At 38.8% G+C, this 16,389-nt stretch overlaps 1 protein-coding gene across 2 annotated transcripts in view; it reads left to right on the plus strand.

The window, feature by feature from the left end:
• crlf1a (cytokine receptor-like factor 1a) overlaps positions 1-15,445 on the plus strand; it is a 30,640-nt gene extending 15,195 nt beyond the window's left edge. The window contains exons 4-9 of one of the 2 annotated variants that reach the window (XM_041812135.1): positions 139-308; positions 11,323-11,480; positions 12,562-12,636; positions 12,716-12,809; positions 14,374-14,562; positions 14,673-15,445. In XM_041812135.1, coding sequence (XP_041668069.1) covers positions 139-308; positions 11,323-11,480; positions 12,562-12,636; positions 12,716-12,809; positions 14,374-14,562; positions 14,673-14,689 — 703 coding nt within the window. In that variant the 3' untranslated portion in view covers positions 14,690-15,445. The remainder of the gene's footprint in view (positions 1-138; positions 309-11,322; positions 11,481-12,561; positions 12,637-12,715; positions 12,810-14,373; positions 14,563-14,672) is intronic. The other variant, XM_041812134.1, reaches the window with a different exon arrangement.
• Positions 15,446-16,389: the final 944 nt, after the last annotated feature.

Below are 16,389 nucleotides of genomic sequence, written 5' to 3' on the forward strand. Positions count from 1 at the left end.
TAAATAAGAAGTAAATAAAACAGCTTGTGCCAGATAAAGTCCTAACTAGAAACATAATTCAATAAAGTCCACATCACATGAATTATTCAAGGGTTAATGCAGGCCAGGGTTATGTGAGTATCCTCTGTTTCCCACCAGATGGTACGGTAAGGAGAAGGAGTGTGAGGATTACACTCACACGCAGCCGTACTCCTGCAGCATCACCCGGGACCTGCACCTCTTCACGCCCTACGAGATCTGGGTGGAGGCCTCCAACCAGCTTGGGCAAGCTACCTCTGATGTCATCACTCTTGACATCCTAGATGTGGGTGAGTGTGAGAAAAAGTGAACTTTGACACTCTTTTTGAAGCAAGCTACTGTTTGTTAAGCTTAGATCCCTGTGTCAATGAAGCTTTAGGCTATAATCTCGGACAATGGATACGAGCCTTTTAGACTCTTAAAGCCATTGAAAAACAAAGAGGAGACACATGTCGAAGACTTGGAAAAAGTTCAGTCAGAGACAGATTTGGAAATCCCCCCTTTGAATTTTTAAGACTTTAAACTTTAATTTACAGTGCATTAAGAAAGTATTTCCAACCCCTTCACTTTTTTTATTTTGATATGTTGCAGCCTGATGCTTAAAACATTTAAATTCATTCTGTTCCCATAAATCTACAATCTGTACCCCATCCTAAAAAGTGAAAACAGAAATTTAGGCAGTTTTGTAAATTTATTCGGAGTGAAGAAACTGAAATATCACATTGACACAAATATTCAGACCCTTTGCAAAACACTTGAAATTTAGCTCAGGTTCTTCCCATTTCTCTTGATCATTGCTCCGATGTTTCTATATATTGATTGGAGTCCCCGGTGTAAATTAAACTGATTGGACATAATTTGGAAAGGTACAAATCTCTCTATAGAAGGCCTCACAGCTGACGATGCATATCAGAGCAAAAACCAAGCCATGAGGTCAAAGGAACTGCCTGCAGAGCTCAGAGACAGGACTGTTGCGAGGCACAGATCTGAGGAAGGCTACAGAAAAATGCAGCTGCTCTGAAGATTCCAAAGAGCACAGCAGCCTCCGTGATTCTCAAATGGAAGAAGTTTGGCACAACCAGAACTCTTCAAAGAGCTGGTCACCAAGCCAGACTGAGCATTTGGGGGAGAGGGGCTTTAGTAAGAGAGGTGACCAAGAACGTGATGGTCATGCTGACTGAGCTTCAGAGGTCCTGTGTGGAGGTGGGACAAAGTTCACGAAGAGCAAACATCATTACAGCCCTCCGCTTATCTTGGGTTATGGCAGAGTGGTTAGACAGAAGACTCCTCAGTGCAAAACACATGAACGCCTGCTTTGCTTTTGCAAAAAAAAGGGCTTGAAGGACTTTCAGACTCAGAGAAACAAGATTCTCTGGTCTGATGAAACCAAGATTGAACCTTTTGGCCTCAATTCTAAATGTTACTTTTGGAGGAAACCAGGCAGCCCTCATCACCTGCCCAATACCACCCCAACAGGAAAGCAGAATTTCCTAGAGTTGCCAAGCCAGAGCCCTGACTGGAACCTTCTTGAACATCTCTGGAAGCATGAAAATGGCTGACCACTGGTGGTCTGACTGAGCTTGAGATGATTTTCAAAGAAAATGGCAGAAAATCCCCCAATCCAGGTGTGCAAAGATTGTTGTGAAAAAGACCCAAGGCTGTAATTGTTGCCAAAGGTGCTCCAACTAAGTACTGACTAAAGGGTCTAAATACTTTTGCCAGTGTGATATCTCAGTTTTTTCCTATTTTAGTACATTTGAGTAACTTCTACAATTCTGTTTTCACTTTGTCATTATGGGATTCTGAAGTAGCTTAAAATAGAATATAAATGACTGTTGTATCAGGCTGCTAAATAACAAAATAGAAAAAAAAGAAAACTTTATGAATGTACTGTAATTCCTCATTAAAGGTTCGTAACACTTCAGAGGTAAAATGTCTAAAATATTCTAAAAAAACTTCAGTAATGGTTTAAAACTCTTCAAATGAGCTTTAAATAAGATGAACACACCAAAATGCTACAGATAAATGGTGATTAAGTCCCATATATACAGTAAAATGAAATACCATTCAGGTACATTAAACCTATCACTTTTAAATAAATTAATCATCCAGCTACATGAGGTTGAACTGATATTTTTCTTCTATTAGCTAATTAGTAGGGAAAAAATTGACATTTTAGGGAATATACTCATTTTCCTTTTTTAAGACTTGGACATTTATAATGCCATTCATGGCTCTGCAATAGCTTTGGAGTTTATTTTCTAATTGTATAAATGAAGTTTACGTAAGTTCATGCAGGACACGGAAGTCATACGCCCAGCCGTTATCAGCTGACAGGCTGATGCTCGAATCACTATTCCCAACCCCACTCAACCAATCACAGCGCGTGTTTAGCAATTAGGCGGTGTATTTAAATTACGTCTTCACTCTCACTTATCCCTGCTACTCCTATGCTACCCCGTCGCTGCTGTCTGAAATATTGCCTCCTCCACCCCAACCTCCTCCTATTAAGTCTGCATGTTGTACCCTATCAAATCTCTATGTATGTATTTACCCATGTGAGGGATTTTGCATGCACTCCCTGGAAAGCCTAAGCATGCTGCTTGGCTAACCCACGGAGTACTCTGAAAAGCAGAGCTATAACACCAACTCTAACTGTATTCCATTTGGCAATAAATGGTTTAAATCTATGATGAGAGTGTTCCTGACTGAACTAGGAAAACCTTGTGTTTAGCATTAGCTTAGCATTTAAACTGGAAGCAGGAAATAACGCACACCCAAAACTTAAAAGTGTGCCTTCCAGCATGTCATAAGTTCTTAATAAGCATGTTTTTGCTTGTTTTATTAAACCATTATAAAACCAGAACCTTAATAGCAACAATTTGTGGTTTTACCGGGGGTTTTGTGCCAAAAATTTTCATGCAGCATAGCATCAGTGAATGTAAGCAGGCTAGCTGTTATCCTGCCTCTGTTCTGAGTTTAAAAATCTCCCTTAAAACATGTTATTACATTGTCATTTCTAATAAAAGGCAAATACGCTGTATTAAAGCTGCAACTTGGTGTGATTTGTATTAAACTATTTGTAGTGTTTTGATATCCCTCCTATATTTTTATTGAAAACATACAGTTTAAATGCAAAACAACAAGAGAACATCCAAACCCCCAGTTATAATATCACAAACTTGCAGATGTATCCTGTACCCAGCAGGTTGAAAACCATGACTATCTCCAACTTAAGCCTCCTTTAAAAGTTGGCTAAGATTATCATTCCTCATGCAGGTCCTCCTGCAGCTTATTGAGCTATGTTTCCTTTTAAAGCTTTGTTATGGAAGTCCCTCCTGCCTAGCTTAGAGCAGTTCAAGCAAATGAAGCATGCACCAAGTCAAAGTCTCCTCTTTCTCTCATTATCCCCTTAAAAACGCTCTCTCAATCACACACAAATGCATTCACACACCTGGACGGACGTAGGTGTGTGACAAATGGAAACGCCCTCCCTTTTGATGAGCTCATTTTCTCTTTACTCATGCTCACTGGACACAGAAACACAGACAGCACTGGCTAGCTCCTTTTATGTAGCGCTGGAATTCCAGGCTTTATCCCCAAACCTAATCCTGTCTCTGAGCCGGCTGCAGACCCCCGGGGGCCAGAGGAGTTTGGGCTTTGAGGCTTTAAAACTTGGACCTGAAATAAAACAACATGATTAGCTTAAAGCTCTTCACCTGGTTGACTTCTGACACGCTTTGCTCCAAACAGCGTTTGGGAAATGTACCAAGAGGAAACCATGTAGAGTTTTAGAGGCCAACACGTCACAGGCGAGGAAACAAGCGTCCATCAAGCTGTAATCCTTCTCCCTTCCCTAATGTATGCACGCACACGCTCATCCTCACACCTGTTTACACACCCTGAGGGCAGGGCTGGGCCTGCTAAACAGTATAGAAACACACAGGCAGACATAGTGGAGGTGGTTTCTGGACTTGCCTCTGTGTGTGAGTGTTCGTTTTGTTTCGCTCAGGTTGCCCCGGCCATTCTTGAGCAGTTTCCACAACAGTGGCGGGTCGTAAAACACAGCAACCACACCTCGCGTCGGGCTGCCGTGAGTCACATCTACGGTCATGTCTAATCAGTTATGAAGGCGAGGCGGAAACACCTACAGAGTTTCTCTGCATTCCTCAGTCACAGGGGGAACCCTCTGAACCAGGAGACTAGAGGCAACTTGTATAAGTGTCTGACTGTGCGATGATGATGTGATGAAGAATGACACAACATATGTTAAGCATGATTCATCTGTCATTCGTCATGTTTCACTGACTTTTATTGTGTAGACTGTAAAAGGAAAACACGCTTAGTGCTATCACCGGACAAAAAAGTCTATTCTTTAAAACTAACAGCAAGCACGGCACCAGGATTACAACTTTGGATTGGTCCATTTAATTTTGCCTGGGCCTATTAATATCATAAGCTTAAAGCTGCTGTCAGCCATAACTTGGTTTTAACCTAGTCTTGTTTACTCAGTACTTTGTGCTTCTTAAAATGTAACGAAGTACAATACTTCCACAAAAATATACTTAAGTAAAAGTAAAAGTAGGGAATTTAAAAAGTACAAATAGACATAAAAGCAACTCAGTTACAGTAACTTGAGTAAATGCAACTAGTTACTTTACACCCCTGTCAGAAATCATGAAATTTGGGTGTTTATGGCCAAAAATTACCTTCACTCTAAACTATTTGACATTTCATAAAAAATACATTAAATCAGAAAATTAATCCCTGATCCAGAGTACTGAGAACTCTCACATGCCTTTAGTTTTGACTGTTTGCCACACAAAAAGTGGTATAAATCTTCTCAACTTGACTCAGTTAAGGTTAATAAGAGCTATTATCCACAAATGGAGAAAACATGGAACAGTGGTGAACCTCCTCAGGAGAAGCCAGCCTTCCAAAATTACTCCAAGAGCACATCGACGACTGATCCAGGAGGTCACAAAAGAATAAAGGTTAAAAAAAATCTTAATTTTGCTCGTTCCTGCTCATGAATTCTCAGATCTCAGTCCTCTGACCAGTCTAAGAGCTTTGGAACCGTCTTTAAGATGACTGGAAAGAAACAAATACATGATGAAATACATGACGTAAGACTTGGCTTATTATGTAAGTTGTAAGCAGGCCTGCCCACAGAGATAGCTGGACCCCTGAATGAACCCTTCCCAATGGGATTTCTTAATATGAATGCATTTGTGTTGGGTCATTAGCCTCCTGCCTAACTTTTACCTCTTTTTAGAGCTGAGAAGTATCTCAGCCAGTTATTTTTTAGGTTCAAATGTTAGCAAGAAATTTGCCTCAGTTATTTCTCCTTTCTCTTGTAGAATTCTGACTTTTGTAAAAGTCATGGCTCAGCTGTGAAGTCTGGCATTTGTAGCTTTGGTTTGGTAAATGAGCCCATCCCCAGAAATACATTTAAAAAGAGTCTGATTTAAGAAAAGGTGTTTGCATTTCAAGTGAAATACAGCTATCACAGCCAAACTTCACAGCAGATCCTGCGTTTGTAGACTTCACCAGCCAACTTTGTCTTTGGTTTTGGCAGCTTATTGTCATCTTGTTATTATATGATTTAAGAAAGATTTTAAATACAATTTTCTCAATATTTTCTCTGACTTTCATGTTGTAGATGAATATATTCTTGGATAGATGATAGTGCGTGCCACAGCCATCATCCTTTCCCCTTTACTGACTCTTTTCAATTTATGTCTTTCCCCTGGGTTTTCTTGTTTATTTATTGGTTAAGGATGACATTATGAAAATCAACTCAAGCTGATTCTAAATGATTTAAGAAACACAGAAGAAAGAAAAGAAAGTTAAAGTAATGGTCTGTCAGCAGTTGTTTGTTTGTTGAAAACATAATCATTGTCAGATGAGGAAGTCTCTTCAGACTTCCACGAGTCGACTTTAGGAAGCTCTCAGGGACCAAAAACCCTCCACCAACACAAAACAATCCGTCAGTGTGCTCTTATACATAAAGACATCACTCCTACTACTTTAAATTGGAATTGAATGGATATCTTGACCCTGCAAACATAACTCTGAATGAGGGAAGAAGCCCCTGAGCTATGGATTTTTGGATGAAAATGATAATCAAGGCCATCTGTCGGCCAGAAGACTATCATTGAGGTCTGAGGATAGAAATAAACTTGTTAATGAATATAATAAATTTTAAAAAATAACCAGGTGTTCCCCTCATGAATTCTCAGTTGCACATTTATAGTAGTGGTTTTAACACCACCATAACTTTTAAAGCTTTACCTCCTCAAAACAAGCTTGAACTACTTGTTTTTATCATAAAATCACCTCCCAGTCATGTCAAAGACTTTTCGAATATATAAAGCTGCTCTTTTCCTTATTTTATATCAAAAATGGTTTGCCGTTTTTAAATGTTGATTTCATTTGATATGGGAAAAGCCATCCAAACCTACCTGGCCGTATGTGAAAAATTGCCACTTTGTTAAATCATGAATAATATGTGATCCACCACATTTTTTGGAAAGCTGAGTTAAATTTCTCTAACCACACCCAGGCCTGATTACTGCCAGACCTGCTGAATCACAAATTATTTAAATAGAACTGGTCTGACAAAGTGAAGTGGGCTAAAAGTTCTCAAAAAGCAACATATCATGGCGCCATCTAAAGAAATCCAAGAGCAGATGAGAAAAACAGACACTGACATCTGTCAGTCTGGAAAGGGTTATGAGGCCGTTTCTAAGGCTTTGGTACTCCAGCGAACCACAATGAGAGCTGTTATCCACAAGTGGAGAAAACTTGGAACAGTGGTGAATCTTCCCAGGAGTGGCAAGACTACCAAAATGACTCCAACAGCGCATCGACGACTCATCCAGTCGCTCACAAAAGAACCCAGAATGACATCTAAAAACCTGCAGGCCTCACTTGACTCAGTTAAGGTCAGTGAGAGCCATTATCCACAATAGAGAAATCTCGGAACAGTGGTAAACCTTACCAGGAGTAGCTGGCCTATCAGAATTTCTCCAAGAAGACATCAACGACTCATCCAGGAGGTCACAAAAGAACCCAGAATGACATCTAAAAACCTGCAGGCCTCACTTGACTCAGTTAAGGTCAGTGAGAGCCATTATCCACAATAGAGAAATCTCGGAACAGTGGTAAACCTTACCAGGAGTAGCTGGCCTATCAGAATTTCTCCAAGAAGACATCAACGACTCATCCAGGAGGTCACAAAAGAACCCAGAATGACATCTAAAAACCTGCAGGCCTCACTTGACTCAGTTAAGGTCAGTGAGAGCTGATATCCATAAAAATGGAGAAAACTAAGAACAGTGGTAAACCTTACTAGATGTAGTCAACAACTGGAAAGAGACTTGGCCACATTTGCCAAAAAACCTCTTGATGATCCCTAAGACGTTTGGGAAAATATTCATACATCATACATCTGCTGTAAAACTAACCCAACTTTTCATAAAAGTATCATCTTACCTAAGGTCAAACATTGTGGTAGTGTGACAGCCTTGGCCTGCTTGGACAATTTGTCGTAAATGATAGACCATGAATTCTGTTCTCTACCAGAAAATCCTGAAGGAGAATATCCGGTCATCAGTTCATGACCTCAGAAAAACTTGGCTTGCAGCAGGACAATGATCCGAAACACACCAAGTGTGTCTGAATGGCTTAAAAAAAAAGAGAGAGAGAGAAAGAAAGAATGAAAGGAAGGTTTTGGAGCTGCGGTCCAGACTTAAATCTATTTGTGATGCTGAGGCTTGGCCTTAAACAGGCCATTCATGTTGGAAAGGCTCCTATGTTGCGTTTTCCAGCATGAAGAGTGGGTGAAAATTCCTCCACAGCATTGTGAAAGACTCCTTGCCAGTTACTGCAAATGTGTGCTTGCAGATGTTGCTGCCAATAGTGGCAAAACCAGTTATTAGGGTAAGGAGGCTATTACTATTTCACATAAGGCCAAACAGGTTTGGATGTCTTAATAAATTAAATCGTTATTTATAAATTGCATTTTGTATTTATTCCAGTTATCTCTGTCTGATATTTAAATTTTATTGATGATGTGAAACATGTAAGCGTGACACATACAAACTAGAAAAGCGCAGACCTCCGCCATTAGCCCTATCTCCCAATAGTGAAGAATCCTTTAAAAAATTTCTGGATCCAGACGGTGATCCGGATCACTCCCAAAATCTAATCAGTTCTTACTTATGCCATTTCTGATATTTCCTGAAAATTTAATGAAAATCTGTTCAGCACTTTTGAGTTATGTTGCTAACAAACAAACTAACTAACAAACTAACAAACCCTGCCGATCACATAACCTCCTTGGCGGAGGTAAATACAAGAAATCAGGAAGGGGGCGAATACTTTTCACCAACAGAAGGGAAGAAAAAATCAGGACAATACAGATTGGGTATTGTTGTACCTTCCTGTCTAATAGTGGTAATGTGAATAAATCAGAGCCATATTAAACGGAACTGCACTGGAGTGCTTGGTGGAAATGTACCATTACTATTATTGGTTTCATATAACCTCTCAGCTCAAATTAACCTCACTTTTAACAACAATGGGAAGCTGTTTTATATGAAACAGCCATGATTAAAAACGTCAACACACAACAGCAGATAGTATGAGTTAGCGAGTGGCTGGTGAACATGGTGAAGTATTTAACAGCTTGAGAAACAGATGTTTCCCTCATGGGATGGAAGATAGATATTGGATAGAGAGACTTCAGATGTATGATAATGAAACCCTGTGTGCAAAAAAAAAAAAAATCAAATTGGACAAAACAAAGCATTTCAATGCAAAATAGCCAAACTCCTTAACATTTAACTGACAATAAAACACTCATTCAGTTTTTTATGTATGCTTTTGTTTTAGATATCTTTCATCACAGAAATACAACTTTAATATTAGAATAAATTTAAAAATCCAAGTGTGCTTAAGCAATGACATATTCCCATTACTCTTGCATGTTAGAAGCTTTACAACCGTCATCAAAGTGCCTCAAATACAAGGCACTAACTGGGCTTAGAACACTTTATTATTTTTATTAGTTTTCCATGAACCCTCAGCTAAATGGTTTAAAAAAGCAAAATAATCAACAGCATATTTGTTTACTTATCAGCTCTCAGTTTTCTCACACAACAGAGAGTATTTTTGCAATGATGTCAGATATTATTTTGTGTCTGTTTGGATCCATTTGGGACCAATTTGTCAGAGATTAATTTAACTGGTTAAGGGCCACATCCAACTTTAAAAGAATTTTTAAAAAAATTGATAAATCCTTAGTTCTATTAAAACTATTTTCACATTTTAAAGGAAAAAAAACAGTACTGAAAAGCAAAAGACATTTGTTTTACTACCATTAACCATTACCATTACCATTTTTTTTTGCAGGTTACGAGTTGCACTTGTTATTGTTTCAGCATGGTCTTCTGCAAACACATGTATGCTCAAAAATATCTGGTAAACATAGAGATTTGATTTCACTACTGTAAATAGTTTATTTCATCTAAAAATACTGTTTTGTTTGTTTTTTGTTTTTGTTTTTTTTGCAAATTGAACACAATCTCATTTTATTTTCGTTTTTGCCACAGCTTATGAAAATGAGTGTATTTCAAAAATGAAATTATGGACATACTTAAAATATTTTTTGTGGTTTGAAATGATCTTGTGCAACTTTGTTACAATCACAGTTTTGAGGGATACAGCTATGACTTCTCTGTATTTAAGAAAATGTGTAAAAAAAAAACGCTTTTCATTTTTCTTGTTGTTTTTTGCACTTTTGAGAAATTTAATTTGTTACTACGGACTTATCACATACATGTCATTAAAATTTGGGTACTAAAGGTTGTATTGATGTATAGCCAATTCAAATACTCCAAAAAATGGCACTACAACATGTAAAAATGTAAAGATATGCTCTTTGCTCTGTGGTAGGTCATAAAGGGTTAAGGGCAAAACAGCTGGTTAAAGCTCCCACAAAGATATTTTGTTTAGTGTTGATTTGCTGCCCTCTAGTGGATCAACACTGTATCTTAAGGTTCACCCTCACGCTGCAGTCCACAGTGCGCCAAATCACATTAAACCCTTAATATCAAGTTTGTTTGTCCAGTAAGTCTGGAATTTTTTTTTTGCATAATTTACCGTTTTAATTAATCTTCTACAGTCCCGTAAATGTCCAAAAACGAAAACACAAATGCAAACAGCTTTGACTGAAATTCAAGTAACTGCAACATCAATGCAAACAAGTGAAAGACAACAGTAAGGTGTTGCAACACAACAACAAGTTACTGACAGTGACATGCAAAAATCTCAGAACAGAAATGACCCTGCAACAAAGTCTGACAGGCACTTAATCCAAATGCACTCATTAAATGCAAAATAAATAAATGATTACCAGCTTAAACCAATTAATGAATAAATAAAAAGATATATATATATGTAAAGACATTTTCAACTTTACTCACATGTCCGTGGACAATAACCATCAGTCTGTCAACACTGGCAACAGCTGACATGTTCTCATTCCCTTCTCTTAAAAGAGCAACTGAGACGCTTTAATATCACGGGAAATAATGTCCAGACAGCGTGCTACATAGGTTTGTCTACCGAGGTGAATGGGGAAAAAGCATCCACAGGTCAACCAAAGATGTAAAACGTGTCAGGGAGGAGGAGGCATTGCTCTGCATCTCCTGCTCTGTTCTGCACCACTAACTGTGACTGACTGTCAGAGAGCAGAGACACATAGACAGCTCATACCATACCAACTTCATGAATCAAATTAAACCAAAACATTGTAGCCTACCTCAGACTGTTGGCTTGATGAAGAAAAAACTCACACTGTGAGAGCAGTGTGCACCTTCAGTTGCTCTTCATTTGCTCAAAAAGTCCATGAAAGCACTCCTGAACTCTGGCGCAAGTGACATTAGTTAAAAAATAACCAAATATTGAAATCCCTAGAATAGAAGTTCTTTAGTGTACTAACAAACTGGCTGACAGTATTATTATGAGTTCAAGGACAATAAGAAAAAATGATTATGCAAATAAAGCCTAAATGAAATGTCATGATGTTTTCACATGCGACATCAAGAAAACAAGAATTCAGTTCAGTCAGAAACACTCTCATCATACATTTAACCATTTTATTGCAAAATTGATAAGCAGTTTTACTTGGAGAAGGCTCTGCTCAAAAGATTCTCCCTTAGTCCGAATTTGGGAGGTATTTATTTTTCACTGTTTATGATTGTTAACAAATAGCACCTTCATCTGCTCCTTCTCTAGTGACCACGGACCCTCCATCAGGTGTCACAGTCAGTCGCGTTGGCCTGTTAGAAGACCAGCTGAGTGTTCGCTGGGAGGCCCCGCCTGCTCTCAAAGACTTCCTGTTCCAGGCCAAATACCAGATCCGCTACAGGCTGGAGGACAGCCAAGATTGGAAGGTAAAGGACAAGGACTCCACGTAGTTATAAGGACATAAATCTCTCCTCTTTGTCTCTCTCACACACGCAGCTCCAGCACTGTCCCAGCTGTTTCTCATCTTAATGCTGTAATCTCCTCTAATCTACTCTGATTGAGGCCTCCTCTGCCAGATGAGTTAATAGCTGGGCCGTTCAAAAACTTTCATCAGCCATAAATCTACCAGTCAGGTTTTGATCAGGAGAAAAACACAGGCCAGAGCCACTGTATATACCTCTGCTCGAACTTTTAATGAATGAAAAACACAGTGTAAAACCTTTAGCCGTGCAGATGGCGCTTCCCAGAATTCATGCAAGTCCTCTGGGTATGGGTGAAGATTCTCCAGTAATTAAGGGGGAATTACACAGATGTAATATAAGCAAGTCTTTGCTCGCAATGTGGAAGGAAAGAAAAGACAGGGAGTGGAGAGAGGTGGCGGACGGATGAGACTTAAATCCGAGTGGCTTTAAGGGTTTGGTGGTGAAAACAAAAAATGCTGTTTCCCTCTGAAGCGGCCCTAATCATGAGGTCATGCTGAGGAATGGAGGGATACATCTCTGCTGTTAATGTCTTCAATATGGCTGCAAAAAAAGACACTCGGAGATTTGGCTTCCTCATGTCACATCATTAGCCCTCTGATGCCTGTAATTTCCATGTTCTGTTTTCTGTTGTAGTCCTTCTTAACAAGTGTTTACAGACTGAATGCCAGAGAGAAAGTGGAGACTATTAGACTACATTATTAAGTTCCTTCCTCTATTTTCCTGTCTTTACTCTGTCCTTATGTTTGAGTACCTGTGCACGCTCCTGTGTGTTTTCTCAGCTCTGTAATAAGTAATACGGAGCAGATTTTACCCAGCAGGCACCATTTCATGAAAATATTTTTATAAACATGCTGATCAGGAGCCACTAAACAATGTGGTGTGCATGCAATGTTTAGGTCTGTACATGGTTTGCGGTCCTGTTGATCCTGCCCTGTGTTTAAGTTTTTGCCCATTGGTATTTAATACTGCGGTCAGACCTCCAGCGTTCAAGTCCTCCATGTTTGTGTCTCTTTTTTCCACCTAGGTGATGGATGACGTGGGGAATCAAACATCCTGTAGACTGGCTGGACTCAGACCTGGAACCGTATACTTTGTCCAGGTATGGTACACGTTATAGAAAGTTAAAGTTAGCACATTTTTTATCTGCTCTGTCTTCACATCTTTTCTATTTTATTCAGGTTCGATGTAACCCTGTGGGAATTTACGGCTCTCGTAAAGCTGGGATCTGGAGCGAGTGGAGCCATCCTACTGCTGCTTCCACACCACACAGCGGTAAGAACACGTAATCTACTGAGAATGATTGTTTTTCTTTTAGGGCACTTTGGCCAATTAAAAGGAAGCAGTTGTACCTCCAAAATTTGTTACAGACTTTGGCCCACTGCATCAAAGTAGTAGATATGTAGAAGACAAGCACCATACTCTGCTACTTCCTTTCACTCTTTGTGGATTTATTTTTTTTAGCTGTAAGCTACAGTGATTAATTTTAAAACTGCAAATTTAATCAAGTTGGGACAGTTTGTAAAATTTTAATAAAAACAGAATGTGTTTGTAAAGCATTAGAACCTCATGTTTGATTGAAAATAGCACGAATACAAAATGTTGTGGGAATCCAATTCAGACTGAGCATTTAATAATCCAAAAACTGGAAGCTTTCTCAATTTCCACGTAAACTATGTGGACTGAAGTATCCAGCCACACCTGTTTATTATTTAATTCAGGAGTTTCAGTCAGACCTGTTACTACAGGTGAATATTTGTAAACATTTATGATATAAATTTGTCGTTCTGAAGAGTCCATTGACTTCAAGTGTGGTACTGTGATGGATGCCACCTTTGCGATAAGACTGTTGATGAAATTTCATCCCTGCTGGATATTCCACGTTCAACTGTAAGTGATATTATTAGAAAGTGGAAGCATTTAGGAACAACAGCAACTCAGCTACAAAGTGAAAGACCATGTAAAACCACATAGAGGGGTCAACAGCTGCTAAGGTGCATGGTGTGTAAAAGTCACCAATGCTCTGCTGATTCCATATCTTCAGCTGTTCTGAACTTCCACTAGCATTAATGGAAGTGCAAAAGCTGTGCAGTGGGAGCTTCATGCACAGCTGCATGCAAGGCTCGCATCACCAAGGCCAAGCATTAGATAGAGGCAGAGTATCTATAAAGTAAAGATGGGTAGAGGTTCACCAATCGCTGTCTGGAAATTGTGAAACAATTTCAGAAAAATGTTTCTCAACATAAAATTGCAAAAACTTTGAATATAGTACGTAATATCGTGAGAAATCTCTGTGCCGATGGTCAGTATTGAATGCTTGTGATCTTCAGGCCCTCAGGCGGCACTGCATTAAAAACAGGCATGATTCTGTACTAGAAATCACTGCATGGGCTCAGGAACACTTCCAGAAATCATTGTTAGTCAACACGGTTCTCTGTGCTTGTCTTTGTGTTTTATGGGGGCTTTATCAGGCTGCTAAATACAGGAGTGACAGACACAACTTGGAAACCAAAGTTAGGTTTAAAAAGTATTTTTCATCCTTGAATGTTTTTCCAGAAGTTTCCATGAATGCCAGGAATTTCTGGAGGTGTTCTCAACAGATCAGACTGAAAGTTGGAGGCAGAATTGCCTGAACTTCTCATGACTTTAAGGGTTCATCTAACACTGGCATAAACAAAGAACAGACATCAGCTTCTGGAATCTTCTGCTTTCTTTCCTCAGCCAGGATTCAACATAACTTTATAACTGATGGCATGAGTGAGATTTTTGGTTAAAGAACAGCAGAGCCAGTCTAACTCGTGTCTAATTCCCTCCCTCTCCTCCTCTTTGCCTCATGCAGAGCGGCTTATGTCGGGCTCGTGTGACTCAAAGTCGAGCGGGGACTCCAACTCCACCCTGCGCAGGGAGCTGAAGCAGTTCTTCGGCTGGGTGCGGAAACACGCTTACGGCTGCAGCAGCATGTCCATGAAGCTGTACGACCAGTGGAGAGTGCTGATGCAGAAGTCCCACAAAGCTCGCAACCAGGTAGGTAAGCATCACTGAAGCAGACATCAGGCTAAAAAATAGACATACTGAAAGAATCAAAAACATATTTATAAATGCTTATTTGTAACAGATTTTGTTTGTATTTTTATTTAGGTTCTCCAAGGGGATAAATCCTAGCACAGGCTGACTTTACTAGCAGAACAGAAGATGACAAAAAAGACTGTGTGAGTGCGTTTTTATCTGTGTGTGTGTATATACATGTGAAGAGAGCTTGTTTTCTTATATGGGAATTATATGACATTCTGCTCTGGACATTTTGTGCAAATACCAGCTGTGGATACGAGAGGTCATCCAAGGAGGAACTGGGGGATTTTTCTTCTTTTACACATCTCTTCTGGTCCACCGGTTTCTGTCTGAAAAGGTGCAACCAAGAAGGATGGACTCGCACCGGACATCCTGGTGTCAAAGAGACCACTCAGCTTTCCCAAAGACGCTGTGGCAAGATTAAAGATGTTTGCTCCAAATGTGCTCAAAAAAGGATTCTAACACACTTGGAAACCCCTGAGAGTGTTCGTTCACCTTTTTTTACTTCGTCCTGTGGATCCAAAGCACCATCTAGTGGCCGTTAAGCATCTGTGGAGTCTCCATGTCCAAAGCTTTCACTGTGGTCCTGATGTAAAGAGAAAAGATGACAAATATCACTCAGTATTTCTACTTCATGCTTTGTTATAAGAGTGGATAAGGTGCCAAACTGGTTCTGCCAGCATTCATGTGTGTCTGACAGTATGTGAGTGTAAGTGGGTGAGTGTTGACATTTCACTGCCTTTATTTTTGTACTGAATTGTACCAGCATATTTAAAACTGTATAAAGTTATGTTTTATTTCCTAAGTTATGTTTAGTTAGTAAAGAAATACTAAAGACTGAAGTTATCAATTTTTACTGGGGTTGGGGTTTGGTTATGTGAAAGTCACATTCAGGATGACTCTGCTCCTCTCGTTAACCTTCAGATGGTGTAAAAGAAATGATTACACTCAGGGGTCAAGTGGACGAAAAAGGCAGCATACACATATAACAATAAAACTAGTACACATTCATATTCTTTCCAACTTAATTTGCATTAATTTTTAATCAGGATCAGACCTGATAATAAATATCTGATACTGATTAATTTTTGAGATATTAATCCTTCCAATGTCAGTTTAGGTGCAAAACCTTTATGTTTTAATGTAAAAAGCACAACAAATGATTTTTTTAATGTACAAATTTGATTTCTTTTAAGCGGATAATCACTTCTTTGAGAATGTTAATAATGAGGGGAAAAAAATTACTTTTATGCATTATTATTTTTAAAATTTTAAGATTTTGATTCATTCTTACACTGAGGGTAAGTGGCCAACAGCAGATGTCATACATAAATAGCAATGAAAAATACACATCAATTTGGTTTCCAACTTCTTTTGCATTAATTTTTAATCAAGATCAGCTCATAAATATTAGATATTGTTAGGAATTAACCCTTTCAATGCCAGTTTAAGTGCAAAAAACGCCCTTGTAATGTAAATATAATATAAAAAAAGAAATATTTTCATGTTATACTATAAAATTAGATTTTTTTGAAGGGGATAATCACATCCTTGGGTATGTAAATAAAGAGCTACAAGTCTGATTTTGATGCTTAAATATGTTCTTACTTTTTAATATTTTAATAAATCTTTTAAAAAAATGGAAATCAGGAAAAAAACTGCAATTTCACCCCATGCCAATTATATAAAAAAAGACTGACATTTGGTAACAAACCGGAAACACTGCAAATTTAAAGCAATGACTCCAGAATGAAAGCCTTACATCATAAAATGCATGTTTTTTATG

The sequence above is a fragment of the Cheilinus undulatus genome, linkage group 18 (assembly GCF_018320785.1).
Source record: "Cheilinus undulatus linkage group 18, ASM1832078v1, whole genome shotgun sequence".
Lineage (NCBI taxonomy): Eukaryota > Metazoa > Chordata > Actinopteri > Labriformes > Labridae > Cheilinus > Cheilinus undulatus.